The following is an 18183-nucleotide window of genomic DNA, read 5'->3' as shown; positions in this document are numbered from 1 at the left end:
CCCGGCGGGGGAGCGGGGATGGCTTACCGTAGGGAGAGGCGGAGGCTCCCCCCTTCCTGGCCATCTTCGCCCACTGCCCTCCGCGCCTCTTCCCGGCTCCTCAGCGCGCTCTTTGTTGCTGCGATGGCATGGGAGGCAGCGGCGGCCGGGCAGCCTGGCGCTGGGCTCCGCTCTGCTGCTGCCGCCGCCGCCGCCGCTCGTGTCCCAGCTCCTGCGCCCAACGCTGACCCCTCTGGTCCCGTCTGGGCGCCAAGCCGCCACTGCGCCGAATCCGCGGGGGCGGCGTCTCGGCAGCGGCAGGCAGGCGCGAGGGAGCCGGGGGAGCTGTGTGTGCTCTGAGGGAGCCAACCCGGGCTGGCCTTCCAAAGGCTGGGGGGGGGGGCTGCGTGTGACACCTCCTGCAGCGCGCGGACCCCCCACTCCGCGCGCAGCGCTCCCCCCCCCCATGCAGCAGCACCGCGCAGGCGGCCCGGGGAGCGCCGCACGCTCCCCCCCCCCCCCCAGCAAAAAGCAGCCTCCCTAACTTCTACCGCAGCCTGGCTCCTGCTGCCACCAGAACTTTGGCAACTCCTGAGCAGGGGTGCGGGGCCTTCCCTCGGGGGAGCGAGGACAGGAAGGTAGCGGCGTAACTTGAATGCACCTTGTAGGGCGCGGGAGGTTGCACTAGCAGGATGGAAGTTACAAAAAGCCCATCTGGCTTCTCAGGTGGAGGCCGGAAGCTGAGCTGCTGATCGGGGTGAATCGGTTCGGCTGAGGACAGCAAGAAGCGCTCTCCCCGTCGGAAGAGCGCCTCTGGGAAAGATTTGCAAGCTGTGTGGTGTCCACAGGGCCAGACTGTTTCTTGAGACCTTTTGCCACGCATAGAAACTATGCCGAACTCACCAGCAGTTTGTTGCTTGAGCCTTTGGCAAGTGGCCCTTGGAAAGTTTCCTCTCCAGGTTTCAGAGTAGCAGCCGTGTTAGTGTGTATTCGCAAAAAGAAAAGGAGTACTTGTGGCACCTTAGAGACTAACAAATTTATTTGAGCATAAGCTTTCTTGAGCTACGGTTCACTTCATTGGGTGCATCCAGTTTGTTATGCCATGATGGAGCTGTCCTTTCCCCTCATGCTGATGCCTGTCTGGGAAGGCCGGGTTGTGTCTTACCACAAGTCAGACAGCTGTGTCTGGAGAGGTAGAAGGAGCATGAACAGATATTCAACAGATATTATTTTATTTTTAATTCTCACCTACGTCACCTTTGTCCGGCTTGTCCTTGTCCGTCCCTGCACGAATGCAAGTCGATGCCACACCATTCTACTTTCTTGCAAGCACGTTCTTTCAATTTCTGGCCAGAGTTTTGTCATGGGATTGGCCCAGCGCGTTTTTGGTCTGCCCGGCGGTCACTGGGAATCCAGTCACTGATGCGGGTTGTCCACCTATTGTCTTGCCTGTGGACTACATGACCCGCCCATCTTCGCTTTGCATTGTATATTGCCTGCACTACATCGGTCACCTCTGTACACGTTCTGATCTCCTCATTCAGTATATGATCACGGAGCAATGTCTTACACATTCTCCTTTCCATTGCTCTCTGGGTGACAGCGAGTTTTTCTTCCTCCACTTTCGTTACTGACCAGCTTTCTGCTCTGTATATCGTTGCTGACAGAACCATGGAGTTAAACAGTTCTTTTCTTTTCTTCATGGGCAGTTCATCATCCATTAGAGACGCCTTTATTTTGTTGAAACTTGCCCACCCCACCTTTTACCTCCTACTGCATTCCCCTTCGAATGAGTTGTCTCTGCTCAGCTGCTGACCCAGATAAATGTATTTGTTGACCGCCTTGATTTCTTTCCCATTTACAGTGATGATTCCTTCTACACAATGCTCATTCCGCATCCACTTCGTCTTCGACATGTTCACTTCCAACCTGATATCATGCAAAAGTGCAGTTGCTGCAATTTGTTCTCCAATCTGATGTGTCCTTTAATTAATTCTGCTTCCCCCCAATTAAAAAGGTTGTCTATGTGTCTGTTACAAGTAAACTGAGCAAGGCTAGTCTGAATATCACTGAGACAGTAAACATGGAGCCCTATACCATTTATAAAGTCACTTTTCAGAGCATAACCACCTTTAATGGTAAGAAAATGGAAAAGTTAGAGAAGGGCTGAATTCCTACTCCAAAAATCTGAATTTAGTTTAGGCCTAGGGCAGGTTTATCTGGCAATGTGAAGAACTTTTCTCTCAAAGGAGAGGGGCCCAGAACGTGAACAGGGCCAGATTAACACAGGGGCTTTAGGGACTGCAGCCAAGGGCCTCAGACTAAGGGGGGCCCCCTGCAAAAATTAATTTGTAATTATATACAATTCAGTGGTCACCACCCCGCCGATCGCAATCAACTGGTCGATCCTGGAGCCTCTGCCAGTCGATCGTGGTCTCCGGGCTGCTAAAAGTCCAGCGGCACAGCAGGACTCAGGTAGGCTGCCTGCATGCCATGGCCCCATGCCACTCCCAGAGGCAGCCAGCTGCTGCCATGTGTCTGCGGCCCCTGGCAAGGGGGAAAGGTGGCTCCGTGTGCTGCCCCCGCCCCCAGCACTGTCCCCGCAGCTCCCATTGGCCTGGAACCAGCCAATGGGAGCTGCTTGGGTGGTGCCTGTGGGTGCGCGCAGCGCACAGAGACACACTGTCCCCCTTCCCCCCAGGAGCGCACAGAGACTTGCCAGCAGCCAACCACTTCTGGGAGCAGCATGGGGCTATGGCAGGCAGGCAGCCTGCCTGAGCCCTGCTGCAATGCCATCCAGGAGCTAGCTGTGGTAAGCACCTTCTGGATGGAGCCTGCACCTCACAGCCCCTCCTGCACCCCAACACCCTGCCCCAGGTCAGAATCTCCTCCTGCACCAAACTCCATCCCAGAGCCCGCACCCCTCACCCTCTCCTGCACCCAAACCCTCTACCCCAGCCTGGAGCCCACTCCTGCACCCAAACTCCTTCCCAGAAGCTCATATAACAGTTGTTCTAAGATAAGAAGTCGGCTATTTTGAATTAACTTTACTATATTCTACATGTTTTAAGACTGAAATGTAACCACACAATGGCTTTATGTTAATTAAGAGGCAAGTTGAGTATAGCGTTAATAGCTTCGATGCCATAATTGTGATCATTTTGTTTTAAATTAGGAAAAAGACTTGTATACAGGGGCCCCACAAAATCTAATAGCCCCAGGCCCACAGGAGAGTTAATCCGGCCCTGAACATGGGATTGGGGGTGAGAGGGGAGGTATGCCTTCCTCCTGCCTCAGTTAGTAAGGATTGATACCCCTATGTGTTGGGATAAGATGTTCGCTCAGAGCAGTGGTTCTCAACCAGTGGCCCATGGGCTGTTTGCAGCCCAATCAGCATACAGCTGCAGCCCATGTGACATCCTCAGGGCCATAGACATAGTATATATATTGTGTGGATGCAGCCAATATAACACATAAAGAGCTGCATACACAGCCCACAATGGTAAATAAGTTAAGAACCACTGCCTCAAAGTGACCCCATTTCATCAAAGTATGTAAACATGTACTTAGTTTTGGGTACATGCACCAGTGCTTTGCTGAATCAGAGAGTGCTTGTCTTCAGTGCAAAGTTAACTCAAGTTCTTACTTGAGTGTTGCCCTAACCTAAGTCCCAACCGCACTCAGAAAACTCTCGCTCCAGTATAGTAGTGGTTTACACCTGAGCTGGGGGGGTATGTGTAAGTGTATGTGTACACTGCAGCTGGGAGCAGCCTCCCAGTTGGGTAGACAGATTGGCACTAGCTCTGCTGGAGCAAAGACACTAAAAATAGCCATGTAGAAGATGAGACTCAGACGGTGCTCAGGCTAGCCTGAGTTCAGCCCAGGAGATCAGGAGGCCTTGAAAGCAGGAACTGCAGTCCTAGCTGCAACCTCTACACTTCTAGAAGCACTTTATAGAAGCTGGAGCCAAATTGGCCTGAGTCTGTCTGCGTAGGCTAGGAGGCTCGCTCCCAGTGGCAATGTTGACATAAAACCCCGGTGCCGCTAACACTCACACTGCAAACACAATCATTCTTTAGTAGGGATGCAGGCAGATCGCATATAGCAGGCACCTAGTAAGTAATTCTCAATGACGTGACTGCCCTGACAGTACCTGCTGAACTAGTGACTACAACTTACATTTGTTGAGAGCCCGGCCAGCTACCATAAGTCTCTCTTTCTTCATATCTGTTTCTTGTTTTGATTTCTTTCCAGGTTTCTCCTTCTCTTTTTTTCTAAATTAATAGACAGTGTAAAGGGATGGAGAATAGTTGCTGCAGTTGTAAGATTGAGTGTAGGGGTATATAGGCTCTCAGCCTTATTGCATATGAGGTTTAAATAAAGAGATAGAGATATTTACCAGCTAAACAGAAGGCTCCACTTCATCCAAGAGTCTTGCTCCAGGAAGAGTTTGATGATTAAAGGGCAAATCCTGACGCACCCCACTACCAGAGGTCCCCCTGAGAGCAAAACTATCCACTGTGCAAAGGGATGGGCTGTATATGGGAGAAGGTGGAAGGGAAGGTGTATATGTGGGGGAAGGTTCTGTATAACCCAGGATATGGCAAAATGATCCTCTGGCTCTCTCCACACTGCAGTGCGGGAGCATTGGGTCTATGAAGAGGTAAATTAACCAGTGAGCTAAGTAGTCTCCATGGAGCAGCTCCACCCTACTTCACAGAATATGGGGGGAAGATTCCTTTCCCTGTTCCCCTCGTGGATACTCCTTACTCAGACTGGTCATGGGATTTGACTCTCACGGAGGGCTACAGCCAGAAGTAATGGAATTTACAGAACCGGTTCTGCAGAACAGCACTACCTCTGGGGCATCAGTGTGACCCAAAGCAACGTCTAGCTGGAGGAAAAAAATGAAACCGAAATCTGACACCTATGGATGTCAGTCAGCATAATTACCAGAACCAGGCATCTCTCTGTAGTTTAATCTCTCAAGTCTGTCCTGACAAAACACAGCCATGCACACTAGGCATTCTTTTGGTTAGGGTTGTTTGGTTGTTTATTTAATAAACTGCCAATTTTTAACTATTATGATTGGGTTCCTATGATTTTCTCAAAAGAGTAAACCAGGAGCATCATTTGTAGTATTAAAACAAGTTTAACTTATGTGCTGTGTGAACTTGGCCCAATCACTTCAGCTGGGATTGTCAAAGGAACCTAAGGGATTCTGGCACTCAACTACCATATCAAGTCATTGAAAATCACAGCCTTCACCTTTTTGTCTCTGTCTTCCTTTGCATTCATTGTCTGTCATATATATATACACACTCTTTTTAGGACAATGCTTGTTTCTGTGTGTTTTTACAGCACCTAGCTCTATGGGGCTTTAATCTCTGCAGAGGTCTCTAGGTACTACTGTCAGACAATTAAAAACAATAATCATCAGCACCAGTATCAGCATAATCAGCATCTCATTCTTCCCCGAAAAGATGGGCACAACTCCTCTCTACTACTAAGGGAATTGCACCCAGGTATCTGAGGGGAGAATGTGCTTCAAAGTGTAAATTGCATACAGTCCTTTGCTGCAGCTGCTAAAAATAACCTTATGTGACATGAGGTTCACTATATAATTATTCTTAAAACTGCATTTTGAGCCTACATCCATTTATACTTTGCTGTTTAGTATGTAGCTTTTATTTATCATCAGATGACAATATTTCTGTTGCTTTATCTATTTAAAATTACTGACAATGTCAGTACAAACATTTATTAAAAATCCAGACAGCAGTCTCTTACCACAGCACCCTTTACTGTTGATTTGCGATTTAAATTTTATATTAATTTGAATTTACACATTACAAGTATTTAAATAATGACTTCTGTGGCAGGATAGGACAAACCGCAAGTTAGTCTTATTGATGTACAGTAAAAATGGAAGCTGCCTTGGTTTTTCTATAATTCAATGCAGATCATTCAGCCTTCCAGAGATTCCAAAACTTATCTACAAAACTACCACTTCAAATACAATCTTGGATACTAATGACCAAAAATCATTACTATCTGATCACTATTCTGTAGTCCATGTGAAATGAGTTTAGTGGACTGTGTTCAGTTCTCTGTGAACAGGGATCCATGCTGAACAATCAACACTACAATGGCAATAATCTTCCCCCATGTTGATAGTGGATATTGAACTCCCCTCTCACCCCAGTGACACTTTAGAGCAGGGTTGAGGTACATTGGTGAGACAGTTTAGAGAAGCTTGCTCTGCTACTATTCTATGGCAGAGATGACTTCAGACTCCAAAACTACAACTTCACACTTTTATGAACACTAGTTCACACAGTATTTTTAACTGTAATAATTTAAGAAAACCATCTTCCACTTCAAATAATCCCAAACAGTGCCTCCCTTTCCTCAGATGTAACTCCCCCCCAAAGCAACTCTTTGTTTCAGCACGGTTTTGTTGTCTCATTCTTAAATCAGGTCATTAAAAAAAAGTTTTAACAACAGTTTAGAAATAAATTTAATGTTTATTCAGCTTGATGCAAAATTAAGAAATGTCTCAGTTCTGCAGTACAAAAAGACTGACCACTGAAAACATATACATGTACATAAATATGCTCTCTCTTTCACTGTACACAATATTTTTCACAGTACTCAAAACATTTAAGTGGTAAAACCCAGGATGTTTTCAACAGAGTTCCTTTCAAAGGTACTTAGTGGTTATGAATATTAAAGTTATAAGTAGTTTTACCCTACCCACTCAGCAGCTCTAACCATAAAATACTTTTTATTAAGTTACTGTTCCAGCTTCTGAGCTACTCTAAATGTTAAATATTTTTGACAAGTAGATGCTTTCATTGGAACTAGGAAGCTCTGTTAAATATTTAAAATATGGCTCTCCCAGGCAGAAAGGGAAAAAGAGCAGCATGTCTGAAAGTTTTTTTCAGATGCTAAAATACTCAATGCAGTAAATATTATCTAGGTTGGATTAGTATCACTGGTGCTTTCCAAACCCAGGGGTAAGCAGTGTCCCTGCCCCCAATGGCTATTTTGTTTTGTTTGGGGGTCTTATGTCTTTAACCTGCCTATATTTCACTCACAGAGCAAATTAAAGTCATGGTTGTCCAACTAAACTGTTTCTAAAAATATTCTTCAGAAGATGGGTTTGAATCTACCATTCACATAATATAGAGGAGAATACATAATATTTTAAAACAAATTAGGAGGGGATAGTCTTATCACTGAAGCATGAGGCATAAGTACTCTTCCTGGATCTGCCATTGACATCCTGTATTAGCTTGGGCAAATCACTTAAGCCAAAATCACTACTTACTTGAGGTTAAATTCCTTAAATTGTATAAAGTGTTTTGAGCTCCTCAGTAGGCAGATGCTAAAGGAGTGCAAGGTACCATTATGTGTGCCATTAAAAGTCTGAGATTTGTGGCTTGAGCCTGCATTTTTGTACGTCCAAAATTCCCAGTGAAGAGTCAATGGAAGTTTTGAGTGTGCCAGGAATGCAGGGTGAGTCTCTTTAATTGTACAGATTTTTCCATAAATCCAATATGAATGTTTTAAATTGGTCTCCATTACTATCCATTATTCTCAAATGTGTGTGTTAGATATTCAAATAAACATACCTCAGTGTTTTTTTTCTGAAGTTAAGGCAAGAAATTAAACTATGTGTGTAGGCAAACGCAGTGTCCTATCTAAAAAACTCCAAGACTGAACAAATGTGGCTTTGTAATAACAATGAGGCACAAACATCGGTCCTCACTGAAGTTTTGAAACAAAGCAATGTTTGAGTTATCCAAGCACAAAACAAAACAAATATCTGAAAATGTTTATAACTAAACAGTGTATACTTTTCACATGAAGAAAAAAGCCATGTAGGCTTTTTTCCTAAACTTTCCAAAATACATATATCACTTTCAAACTGTTATCCAGTTAAAGAAAATACTGTTTTTGATAAAGTTGCAAGAGTTTGAAAACAGCCACTTAGAATAAAGATTCTATCTCAGCCTTATCTATAGTCACTACTGTGATAGTACATTCAATGATTAATATATTTTTAAAAATCAGTAATTTTATTAAAGGGAAACTGCCATGCTTGTTAGGTTGCCCTATTCTGAAGTTATCCTGGTCTGTCGGTTTTGACTTCAGAATACCAATGCTAAAAATTTTATTTATTTATTTATTTATTTTGCATTAGAGCCTCACTCATCTGCACTACATGACCACACAGAAAAACCAGATGACTCTCCCCCTTCTAATAAAAATTTCATAGCTGATGCTGTAGTGAGGTCTGATATTGCTAAGACTTAATTAAATAAAAAATATACTGCAGTACATTTACTAGCAATAATAAGAATAATAAAAATACTTAGCACCTCTATAACATCTTAGGAAATATTAACATACATAATTAGACCTAGACTGCAACTGTCAAAATAAATGAACTGAGTATATTTTGCAATGCATTATCCTTATTTTTTATTGTGTTTACTTGCTAATTTACACAATTCAGCAATAATCCATGGGTCTCCTGATCATTAGTATGAAATAGGATGTTCTATTGTATTAAAGAACTGGGCTAAGCAATATATAATCTATACTGCAGAAAAAAAAATCTCACAGGAGGAATAAGTAAAATTACTGCAGGCTTATTAGCAAAGGCGTAGCCTGGATGCTCAGGCAAAGGAAAGAGAGAGAGAGAGAGAGAGATTGTCTTTCTCTCTCCTGTGATGATTCTGGTAGGATCCCAATTGGAAGTGCCTCAACCCTGCCTTACAGAGATGTAGAAAATTCTTTGCATGTTCACTTCTCATGTGAACTCTTATGTTCATGGTATGCATACTAAGAAGTTGGATAAAAATATAAAATAATCTTACTGCAAGGTTGCAATGTAACACTACTTTGATGCCTATAACCCAGAACAATAATACCCAGTAACCAAAAACAGAGAGAAACAAAGCAGGCTGCTCCCTAAGGCAGTGAGGTGTAACTCACCCTAGGCTTGTTCTAGAGACTAGCTCATTCCAGGTTGACTCTGATTGCAGAATCAGGAAACACCACCGCTTTTAAAGTGATAGCTTGCAATTCCAACACAGTCCTCAATACACCACACGAACAAATGGAGCCTGTTCCTGGGGGCCTCAACGTTTGAGTGCCTCAGGGTCTTGATAAGGCATTGGAGAAGTCTGACATGGAACACCCCACACTGCCACTGACTAGGAGACATGAAAAATAGCAGTGGGGAAGCAATTATTTGGGGGTGTGGAGGGTTAGTGTCCCAGCTTTGAGTTGCCTTTGCCTACTGCTGCTGCTCCTGACTGGGGACTTCTTCTAATCTCCCTCCCAGCTATTGCTGATGCCTCCTATTCACAGAATCATAGAAATGTAGGACTGGAAAGGACCTCCAGAAGTAATGAAATTTATCCCCATCCTGAGGCAGGATCAAGTAAACCTAGACCTGTGGGTCTCAAACTTTTTTACTGGCGACACCTTTCACATCACAAGCCTCTGAGTGTGACCCCTCCCTAATAAATTAAACACACTTTTTAATATATCTAACACCATTATAAATGCTGGAGGCAAGCGGAGTTTGGGGTGGAGGTCAACAGCTCACGACCCCTCATGTAATGACCTCGCGACCCCCTGAGCAGTCCCGACCTAGACCATCCTGACAGGTGTTTGTTCAATCTGCTCTTAAAAATCTCCAGTGATGGGGTTTCTCTAACCTCCCTTGGAAGCCTGTTCCAGAGCTTAACTCCCCTTATAGTTAGAAAGGTTTTCCTAATATGTAACCTAAATCTCCATTGCTGCAGATTAAGCCTACTACTTCTTGTTACCTTCAGTGAACATGGAGAACAATAGGTCACTGTCCTCTTTATAACAGCCCTTAATATATTTGAAGACTATCAGGTTCCCCCCTCAAACTTCTTTTCTCAAGACTAAATATGCCTGTGTTTTTTTAACATTTCCTCATAGATAAAGTTTTCTAAACTTTTTATCATTTTTGTTGCTCTCCTCTGTACTCTCTCCAGTTTGTCCATGTCTTTCCTAAGCGTGGTACCCAGGATTTTCACAGTACTCTAACAGAGTGCAGACTGTGCCGGATAATTACTTCCCATGTCTTACATTCAACATTCCTGTTAATATACCCCAGAATGAGAAAAGTCTTTTTCAGAGCTTCATCACATTGTTGACTCATATTCAATTTGTGATCCACTAGAACTCCCAGATCCTTTTCAGCAGCACTATCACCTGGCCAGCATCCTGGTGTCCCTGTCTCCACTTCTATCCCTCCAGCCAGTCTGTCCCTATTCCCACTCTACTCACACTCAGCCAGCTTGTCTTTCTTCTCCAGCAGGACTGTCCCTGCCCAAGCCAGATCTTGTCTCTGTACTTCCTCTCTCCACTGGCCAGTCTGTCCCTGCCTCCACTTGCATCCTCCTCAACAAATGTACCCTTGCCCAGGGGGACTGAGCAGTAAAAAGTACGGTAGGCTCACTAGCAAAGGTGAAGCCAAGATACTGAGGCTGAGGAAGAGAAATGAAGGATTGAAGTGAAGGAGTGAAACAAATTCCCTGCCTAACAGGGTTAATTTTTTTTCTATTTCACACAGATAAGATCAAAAAACAAAAAACAAATCAACAATGCTGTAACATGGTAGGGTAACAACCATGTTTAAATTTTTATCTTTGTAGCATATATAACACCTTACTTAGCTGTTACTGTTTGCACAGGATTTTAAAACAATTGTTTTAGTTCAGTTTAGTTCATAAACCGGATGTTGTGGATGTTGAATGTCATAGAAAACAGTCATTGGTCTACAGGGGTTTTGGACCATGCTTTCAACTTTATTGAAATATTAAATCTCTGCTGTAGAATTTTATAGAATGACTTAAAACCTAATGGAAGGATAGCCTTTTCTATTCAAATCTACAGATATTTTAAAGTAATGTCTATTGAACCCAATTATATTTCTATAGAATTCAGCTGGTTTAATCCCCATTAAATTCTACGGGATTTGTCTATAAGGCAAAACACAAACATACCATTTTACTTTAATAATTATAAGTATGGAGGACATGGTGAATGATAACAGGAGAGGACCCTTGCTGGATAGGTCCATAGGAGACCCTGAGGCCATGTCTACACTACAAAATTATGTCGACCTAATTTACATCACCATACAGCCACCACAGTTATTAAATCGTTTGTGTGCGCGAACACTTGGCTCTGTGTGTCGGCAGTGCACATCCTCACTAGTAACACTTGTACCAATTGGATTGTCAGTGTGGGGTATTCTGAGATGGCACCTGAAAGCCAGTAAGAGTCGATGTAAGCAACACTGTGTCTACACTGACACTGTGTTGACCTAATTATATCGACCATGTCTCTGTGCCGCGCTGGGAGGTAGTGTTGCTAAATTGGAGTAGAGAGGCACTTATGTTAGTGGGAGCCAAATTTAATGGAAGACTCTTCCACAGCTATGTTGACACAAGGCAGCTTACTTCGACCTAACCATGTAGTGTAAACTAGGCCTGAGTGCTTAAACCAACTCAATGTGGATATTACACAGTGGTGTAGAACCCGTAACAAGCTGTAGATATCTTTTCTTTAGATTTATTTCTTTATAGCTCTCTCATTTCTGCTTTATGTAATGTTAAGATTGTGACTGTCAGTAAGAACATCTGCTTATTTTTAATGGGCATGACAAAATATTTTTATCAGCCTGTCCCCATATTGAAACTCAAAGATGTGGACAAACTATTGTTGTGTCAAACCAGAAGTAAATATAAGATTTTTTAAAAGCGTGCAAGATGCAGGGCCAGATTATGAAAACTGGGACTGTCCTACCACTGTTTGAAAAACTTTTCTTTCTACTTCTACAGCAGCTTTCTACAGTTTCATTTGAGCCATGCTCAGTCAAGGAAGGGTGCTACATCAAAGGGACTTCATTGATATAGAAAATGTCCCAATGTAAGACATGCACAGCATGAGTACAATTCACAGTTTTGCCACAGACTTCTGTGTCATCTTGAGAAAGTTACTTAGGGTGGGATTCACAAAAGTATTTAGGCACCTAACGTCCTATTGGTTTCAATTGAAATTAGGTGCCTAAATGTCTTTGTGAATCCCATCTTTATAGCCAGATTCTGATACCTTTACTACTGTTGATTAGCACCTTACTCCATGAATAGTCACAGCTGGACAATACATGGAGTAAGGTGCTATTCAGTAGGAATAAGGCTATCAAAATCAACCATTAATTTTTCTGTGACTCAGTACCAAAACTGTAAAATGCGGATACTAATAATTCCCTATATCACAGTGGTGTTGTGAGGATAAATTCACTCAGAGGTGTTCATGTATTACAATGATAAATATCTAGATAAATAGGTGATAGATGGATAGAAAGGTGGACTGCTCAATAAATTAAGTACCAGTAGTTAAATCGTCTCAGTAGATGCAGTAATATACTGACTGATGAGTTTCTTCACCTAGATATCTCCCCTGAAGATGGCCTATGGGATACCATTCTATTTAGGATTTAGCCCTTCCAAGAGAACACTGAAACTTGGAATCCTTTTATTTGCGACCTAGATAGTATGGTGATTAGCACATTAGAAATATATAGTCAGCAGACACCAAAATCTTGAGGATTTACTTAAACAAGACATAGTCCTATCTTGTGGCTAGACCTTTTATTGAACTATGTTTCTTGTAAGAACAGAAACATGTCGTGATAAACGAGTTAAAACCAGCTGTCTGTCTATTTAATCAAGTGTCTCCACCTGGAAAAATGCCTCTATCAAAAGTAAAGAGACAAGGTGGGTGAGGTATATCTTTTATTGGACCAACTTCTGTTAGTGAGAGACAAGTTTCCTGAAAAAGAGCTCTGTGTGGCTTGAAAGCTTGTCTCTCTCACCAACAGAAGTTGGTCCAATAAAAGAAATTACCTCACCCACCTTGTCTCTCTAATATCCTGGGACCAACATGGCAACAACTATACTGCATCTATCAAAAGTAGTTATAGGATACTAGTTAATGAGATTATGGACCTGATTCTGATTCCAATTATATTGGTGCAAGTCAGGGGAGACCTCAATGAAGTCAAAGGAGTTACACTCATGTAAAGCCTTTGTGAGATCAGAATCAGCCTGTTTGTCAGTCAGTATGTACATATTCCAAGAAATAACACAGAAAAGATTCCAGTATGAAGGAAACACCAAAAGAGTAATCTGATATGTGGGGCCATACAAAGCTATTACATAAAATTGCCCTTTTTTAAATTACTGACAGTCATGGCTTATCAAACTCATCAAAGCAATCACGGAGTTTTAAAATATCTGTCCATTAAAATGACACTGTATGTAAACTGCTCTCTAGCATATGTGTCTTCAGTTTAGCAAGCTGGTTTAAAATGAGAATTCTGTCAAACATTTATGCAAAAACATGGGAGAAACAGGTTATTTGGTACATTATTTTTAGATTTGGCCATTTATACAGGAATTGAATTCACTATGCATATTTCTTTTGAAAGTGGTTAGTGAGCATTTTTATTCAAATCCCCAAAAACCTTTCTTGGGAGTCCAGAAATTATGTATGTATTGTAGGTAATTACAGGATGATATGATGTCCGTGGGCCGTTTGTCCTAATATATAGCTCAAAGGTAGGTAGGTATCCTTACAAAATCTTTTTATCTATAGAGCATCCACCACTTTCGTATCGAATGCCCCATATTTACCGGGAAATTTATGTGAAATTAACATCAATTTAAAATATGCTATCAGAAACCACTCAGAGCAGCAATATGCATTAAGCCCGGCCTTTTATGTATGCATACAATTAATAAACTTAATTATCTGGACGTCAACTGCATAGGTGCTGGAACTAGGGGTGTTGGGGGTGCTGCCGCTGCATCACCTGGCTTGAAGTGGATTCCATTATATGTAGGGTTTACAGTTTGGTTCAATGGCTCTCAGCACCCCCACAATAAAAATTGTTCCAGCACCCCTGGACAACTGCGCCCAAGTAGTATCTTCACATTATTTTTGTTGTGTAATGAGCAAAAAAGACACAACACTAATAATAACTGTCCTTTATACCTGTAACACAATTCAGCAAATTTAGCCATTTTTCCTGTTCTTAATTCATCTACCAAACCAAAGTTCCTATCGACGTCTTCATTTCTAACTAGCATATAATTAAATGGCAAAAAACATTAACACAGTGTTAAGGTTGCCTGCTGATAGCTTGTTCCCTTTCAGCATGTGGAGTTCACAAAATTCAGCCTTCTGAAAAGCAAATAATACAGAATGCCCCTGCAACCTTAAGTCTGCTTTCTAGGAGCTGGCAATAGCCACTGGGAATTATCTTCATGCACTGCAGCTGCATTCACTGTTACATGTAATTGTCTTAAATGGCAGAGGAATAAACTAGAGAAGCTTGGGAGAGCTGTGACTGTGATATGAGGAGATCTGGGTCTGAGTCCTCCCATGAGTGTTATCAAAGGAAAGAGGTTCCAGTCTGCATCATTTCAATATAGAATTGTGTAGGATGTGTCAGTATCAGGACACTAGGGTCTTCTTCCCACAGGGATTGCCACTGGTGAGATATGAGAGCAGTCTGTAGATTTAATTACGGATAGGGAAAGAACAGATTTAGGTGATATCATGTGAGCAAATGTGAAGTGGTGATAGAAGGGTATAAAATGGTTCTTAAATTTTACAAGTTTGGTATTCTGTTGGGGGGCAGGTTCAGTGGTGGAGCACAGGACAAGTACAGGTAGTGCCTGTCCATTACAGTGAAAAGGCAGAGTGGGAACGTGTGTGACATTGCTCATCCAGAGCAGAGTTAAGGATGTACATAACTGTATTTTTAATTTACCTTAACTCTGTATTTCCTAGTTTTCAGACTTTTGAGTTTTTGCCCTTTAATTTTCTATTTTTTTAAACAGAAAGAGAAATGTTGGTAGGAGTGAGTGCTCATTTAGACAGTTGCAGTCCTCATGTAGGTCTGCAGCGGATACACAACTGTGGCCAGATAACAGTCAAAAGACCTAGTTTTTATATAGTGCTTTTCAGCAGTAGATCTCAAAGACCTTTACGTCATTATCCCCATTTTACAGATAGGAAACTGAGGCACAGAGAAGTGACGTGATCTGCTCACGGTCACCCACCAGGCCAGTGGCAAGACTAGGAATAGTTCTAGTCCAGTGTTCTTTCCACGTGGCCACCCAGTTGCTATATATGTCCTCTGTGCTCCTTGCCGCTCCTCTATGTTTTGTTATAGCGGAATGAGGATAATGGTGCTGCTTTGAAATGTTTGCAATGCATAAAAAGAAAAGGAGTACTTGTGGCACCTTAGAGACTAACCAATTTATTTGAGCTTATGCTCAAATAAATTGGTTAGTCTCTAAGGTGCCACAAGTACTCCTTTTCTTTTTGCGAATACAGACTAACACGGCTGTTACTCTGAAACCTGCAATGCATAGTTACTCACAGGGCCAATGAGAGAATCTCATCAATCTATGTCCCAAAACTGTGACAGTTTTATTACATGGCACTTATAATAACTGTAAGCCCTGGTCTACACTAGGACTTTAGGTCGAATTTAGCAGCATTAAATCGATGTAAACCTGCACCCGTCCACACGATGAAGCCCTTTATTTCGACTTAAAGGGCTCTTAAAATCGATTTCCTTACTCCACCCCTGACAAGTGGATTAGCGCTTAAATCGGCCTTGCCGGGTCGAATTTGGGGTACTGTGGACACAATTCGATGGTATTGGCCTTCGGGAGCTATCCCAGAGTGCTCCATTTTGACCGCTCTGGACAGCACTCTCAACTCAGATGCACTGGCCAGGTAGACAGGAAAAGAACCGCGAACTTTTGAATCTCATTTCCTGTTTGGCCAGCGTGGCAAGCTGCAGGTGACCATGATGGAGTCCCAGAATTGCAAAAGAGCTCCAGCATGGACCGAACGGGAGGTACGGGATCTGATTGCTGTATGGGGAGAGGAATCCGTGCTATCAGAACTCCGTTCCAGTTTTCGAAATGCCAAAACCTTTGTCAAAATCTCCCAGGGCATGAAGGACAGAGGCCATAGCAGGGACCCAAAGCAGTGCCGCGTGAAACTGAAGGAGCTGAGGCAAGCCTACCAGAAAACCAGAGAGGCGAACGGCCGCTCCGGGTCAGAGCCCCAAACATGCCGCTTCTATGATGAGCTGCATGCCATTTTAGGGGGTTCAGCCACCACTACCCCAGCCGTGTTGTTTGACTCCTTCAATGGAGATGGAGGCAATACGGAAGCAGGTTTTGGGGACGAAGAAGATGATGATGATGATGAGGTTGTAGACAGCTCACAGCAAGCAAGCGGAGAAACCGGTTTTCCCAACAGCCAGGAACTGTTTCTCACCCTGGACCTGGAGCCAGTACCCCCCGAACCCACCCAAGGCTGCCTCCTGGACCCAGCAGATGGAGAAGGGACCTCCGGTGAGCGTACCTTTTAAAATACTATACATGGTTTAAAAGCAAGCATGTGAAAGGATTACTTTGCCCTGGCATTCGCAGCTCTCCTGGATATACTCCCAAAGCCTTTGCAAAAGGTTTCTGGGGAGGGCAGACTTATTGCGTCCTTCATGGTAGGACACTTTACCACTCCAGGCCAGTAACACGTACTCGGGAACCATTGTACAACAAAGCATTGCAGTGTATGTTTGCTGGCGTTCAAACAACATCCGTTCTTTATCTCTCTGTGTTATCCTCAGGAGAGTGAGATATAATCCATGGTCACCTGGTTGAAATAGGGTGCTTTTCTTCAGGGGACACTCAGAGGAGCCCATTCCTGCTGGGCTGTTTGCCTGCGGCTGAACAGAAATGTTCCCCGCTGTTAGCCACAGGGAGGGGGAAGGGTTGAGGGGGTAGCCACGCGGTGGGGGGAGGCAAAATGCGACCTTGTAACAAAAGCACATGTGCTATGTATGTAATGTTAACAGCAAGGTTTACCCTGAAAGAGTGTAGCCAGTGTTTTATAAAATGTGTCTTTTTAAATACCGCTGTCCCTTTTTTTTTCTCCACCAGCTGCATGTGTTTCAATGATCACAGGATCTTCTCCTTCCTAGAGGCTAGTGAAGATTAGAAAGAAAAAAAAACGCACTCGAGATGAAATGTTCTCCGAGCTCATGCTGTCCTCCCACACTGACAGAGCACAGACGAATGCGTGGAGGCAAATAATGTCAGAGTGCAGGAAAGCACAAAATGACCGGGAGGAGAGGTGGCGGGCTGAAGAGAGTAAGTGGCGGGCTGAAGAGAGTAAGTGGCGGGCTGAAGAGAGGGCTGAAGCTGAAAGGTGGCGACAGCGTGATGAGAGGAGGCAGGATTCAATGCTGAGGCTGCTGGAGGACCAAACCAGTATGCTCCAGTGTATGGTTGAGCTGCAGCAAAGGCAGCTGGAGCACAGACTGCCACTACAGCCCCTGTGTAACCAACCGCCCTCCTCCCCAAGTTCCATAGCCTCCACACCCAGACGCCCAAGAACGCGGTGGGGGGGCCACTGGCCAACCAGCCACTCCGCCACAGAGGATTGCCCAAAAAAAAGAAGGCTGTCATTCAATAAATTTTAAAGTTGTAAACTTTTAAAGTGCTGTGTGGCATTTTCCTTCCCTCCTCCACCACCCCTCCTGGGCTACCTTGGTAGTCATTCCCCTATTTGTGTGATGAATGAATAAAGAATGCATGAATGTGAAGCAACAATGACTTTATTGCCTCTGCAAGCGGTGATCGAAGGGAGGAGGAGAGGGTGGTTAGCTTACAGGGAAGTAGAGTGAACCAAGGGGCGGGGGGTTTCATCAAGGAGAAACAAACAGAACTTTCACACCGTAGCCTGGCTAGTCATGAAACTGGTTTTCAAAGCTTCTCTGATGCGTACCGCGCCCTCCTGTGCTCTTCTAACCGCCCTGGTGTCTGGCTGCGCGTAACCAGCAGCCAGGCGATTTGCCTCAACCTCCCACCCTGCCATAAACGTCTCCCCCTTACTCTCACAGATATTGTGGAGCACACAGCAAGCAGTAATAACAGTGGGAATATTGGTTTCACTGAGGTCTAAGCGAGTCAGTAAACTGCGCCAGCGTGCCTTTAAACGTCCAAATGCACATTCTACCACCATTCTGCACTTGCTCAGCCTGTAGTTGAACAG

The 18183-nt window shown here is 43.7% G+C and overlaps 1 protein-coding gene across 3 annotated transcripts in view; it reads right to left on the bottom strand.

The window, feature by feature from the left end:
• SLC44A5 (solute carrier family 44 member 5) overlaps positions 1-344 on the bottom strand; it is a 181215-nt gene extending 180871 nt beyond the window's left edge. For 2 of the 3 annotated variants that reach the window (XM_074961514.1, XM_074961516.1), the window contains exon 1: positions 28-201. In XM_074961514.1, the coding sequence (XP_074817615.1) occupies positions 28-64 (37 nt within the window). In that variant the 5' untranslated portion in view covers positions 65-201. Of the gene's footprint in view, positions 1-27 lie in introns of all 3 variants that reach the window. The other variant, XM_074961517.1, reaches the window with a different exon arrangement.
• Between the last annotated feature and the right edge of the window lie 17839 nt (positions 345-18183).

The sequence above is a fragment of the Natator depressus genome, chromosome 8 (assembly GCF_965152275.1).
Source record: "Natator depressus isolate rNatDep1 chromosome 8, rNatDep2.hap1, whole genome shotgun sequence".
Taxonomy (NCBI): Eukaryota; Metazoa; Chordata; order Testudines; family Cheloniidae; genus Natator; species Natator depressus.
The sequence above is the reverse complement of the archived record's forward strand: the minus strand, read 5'-3'. Positions and strand labels throughout refer to the sequence as shown.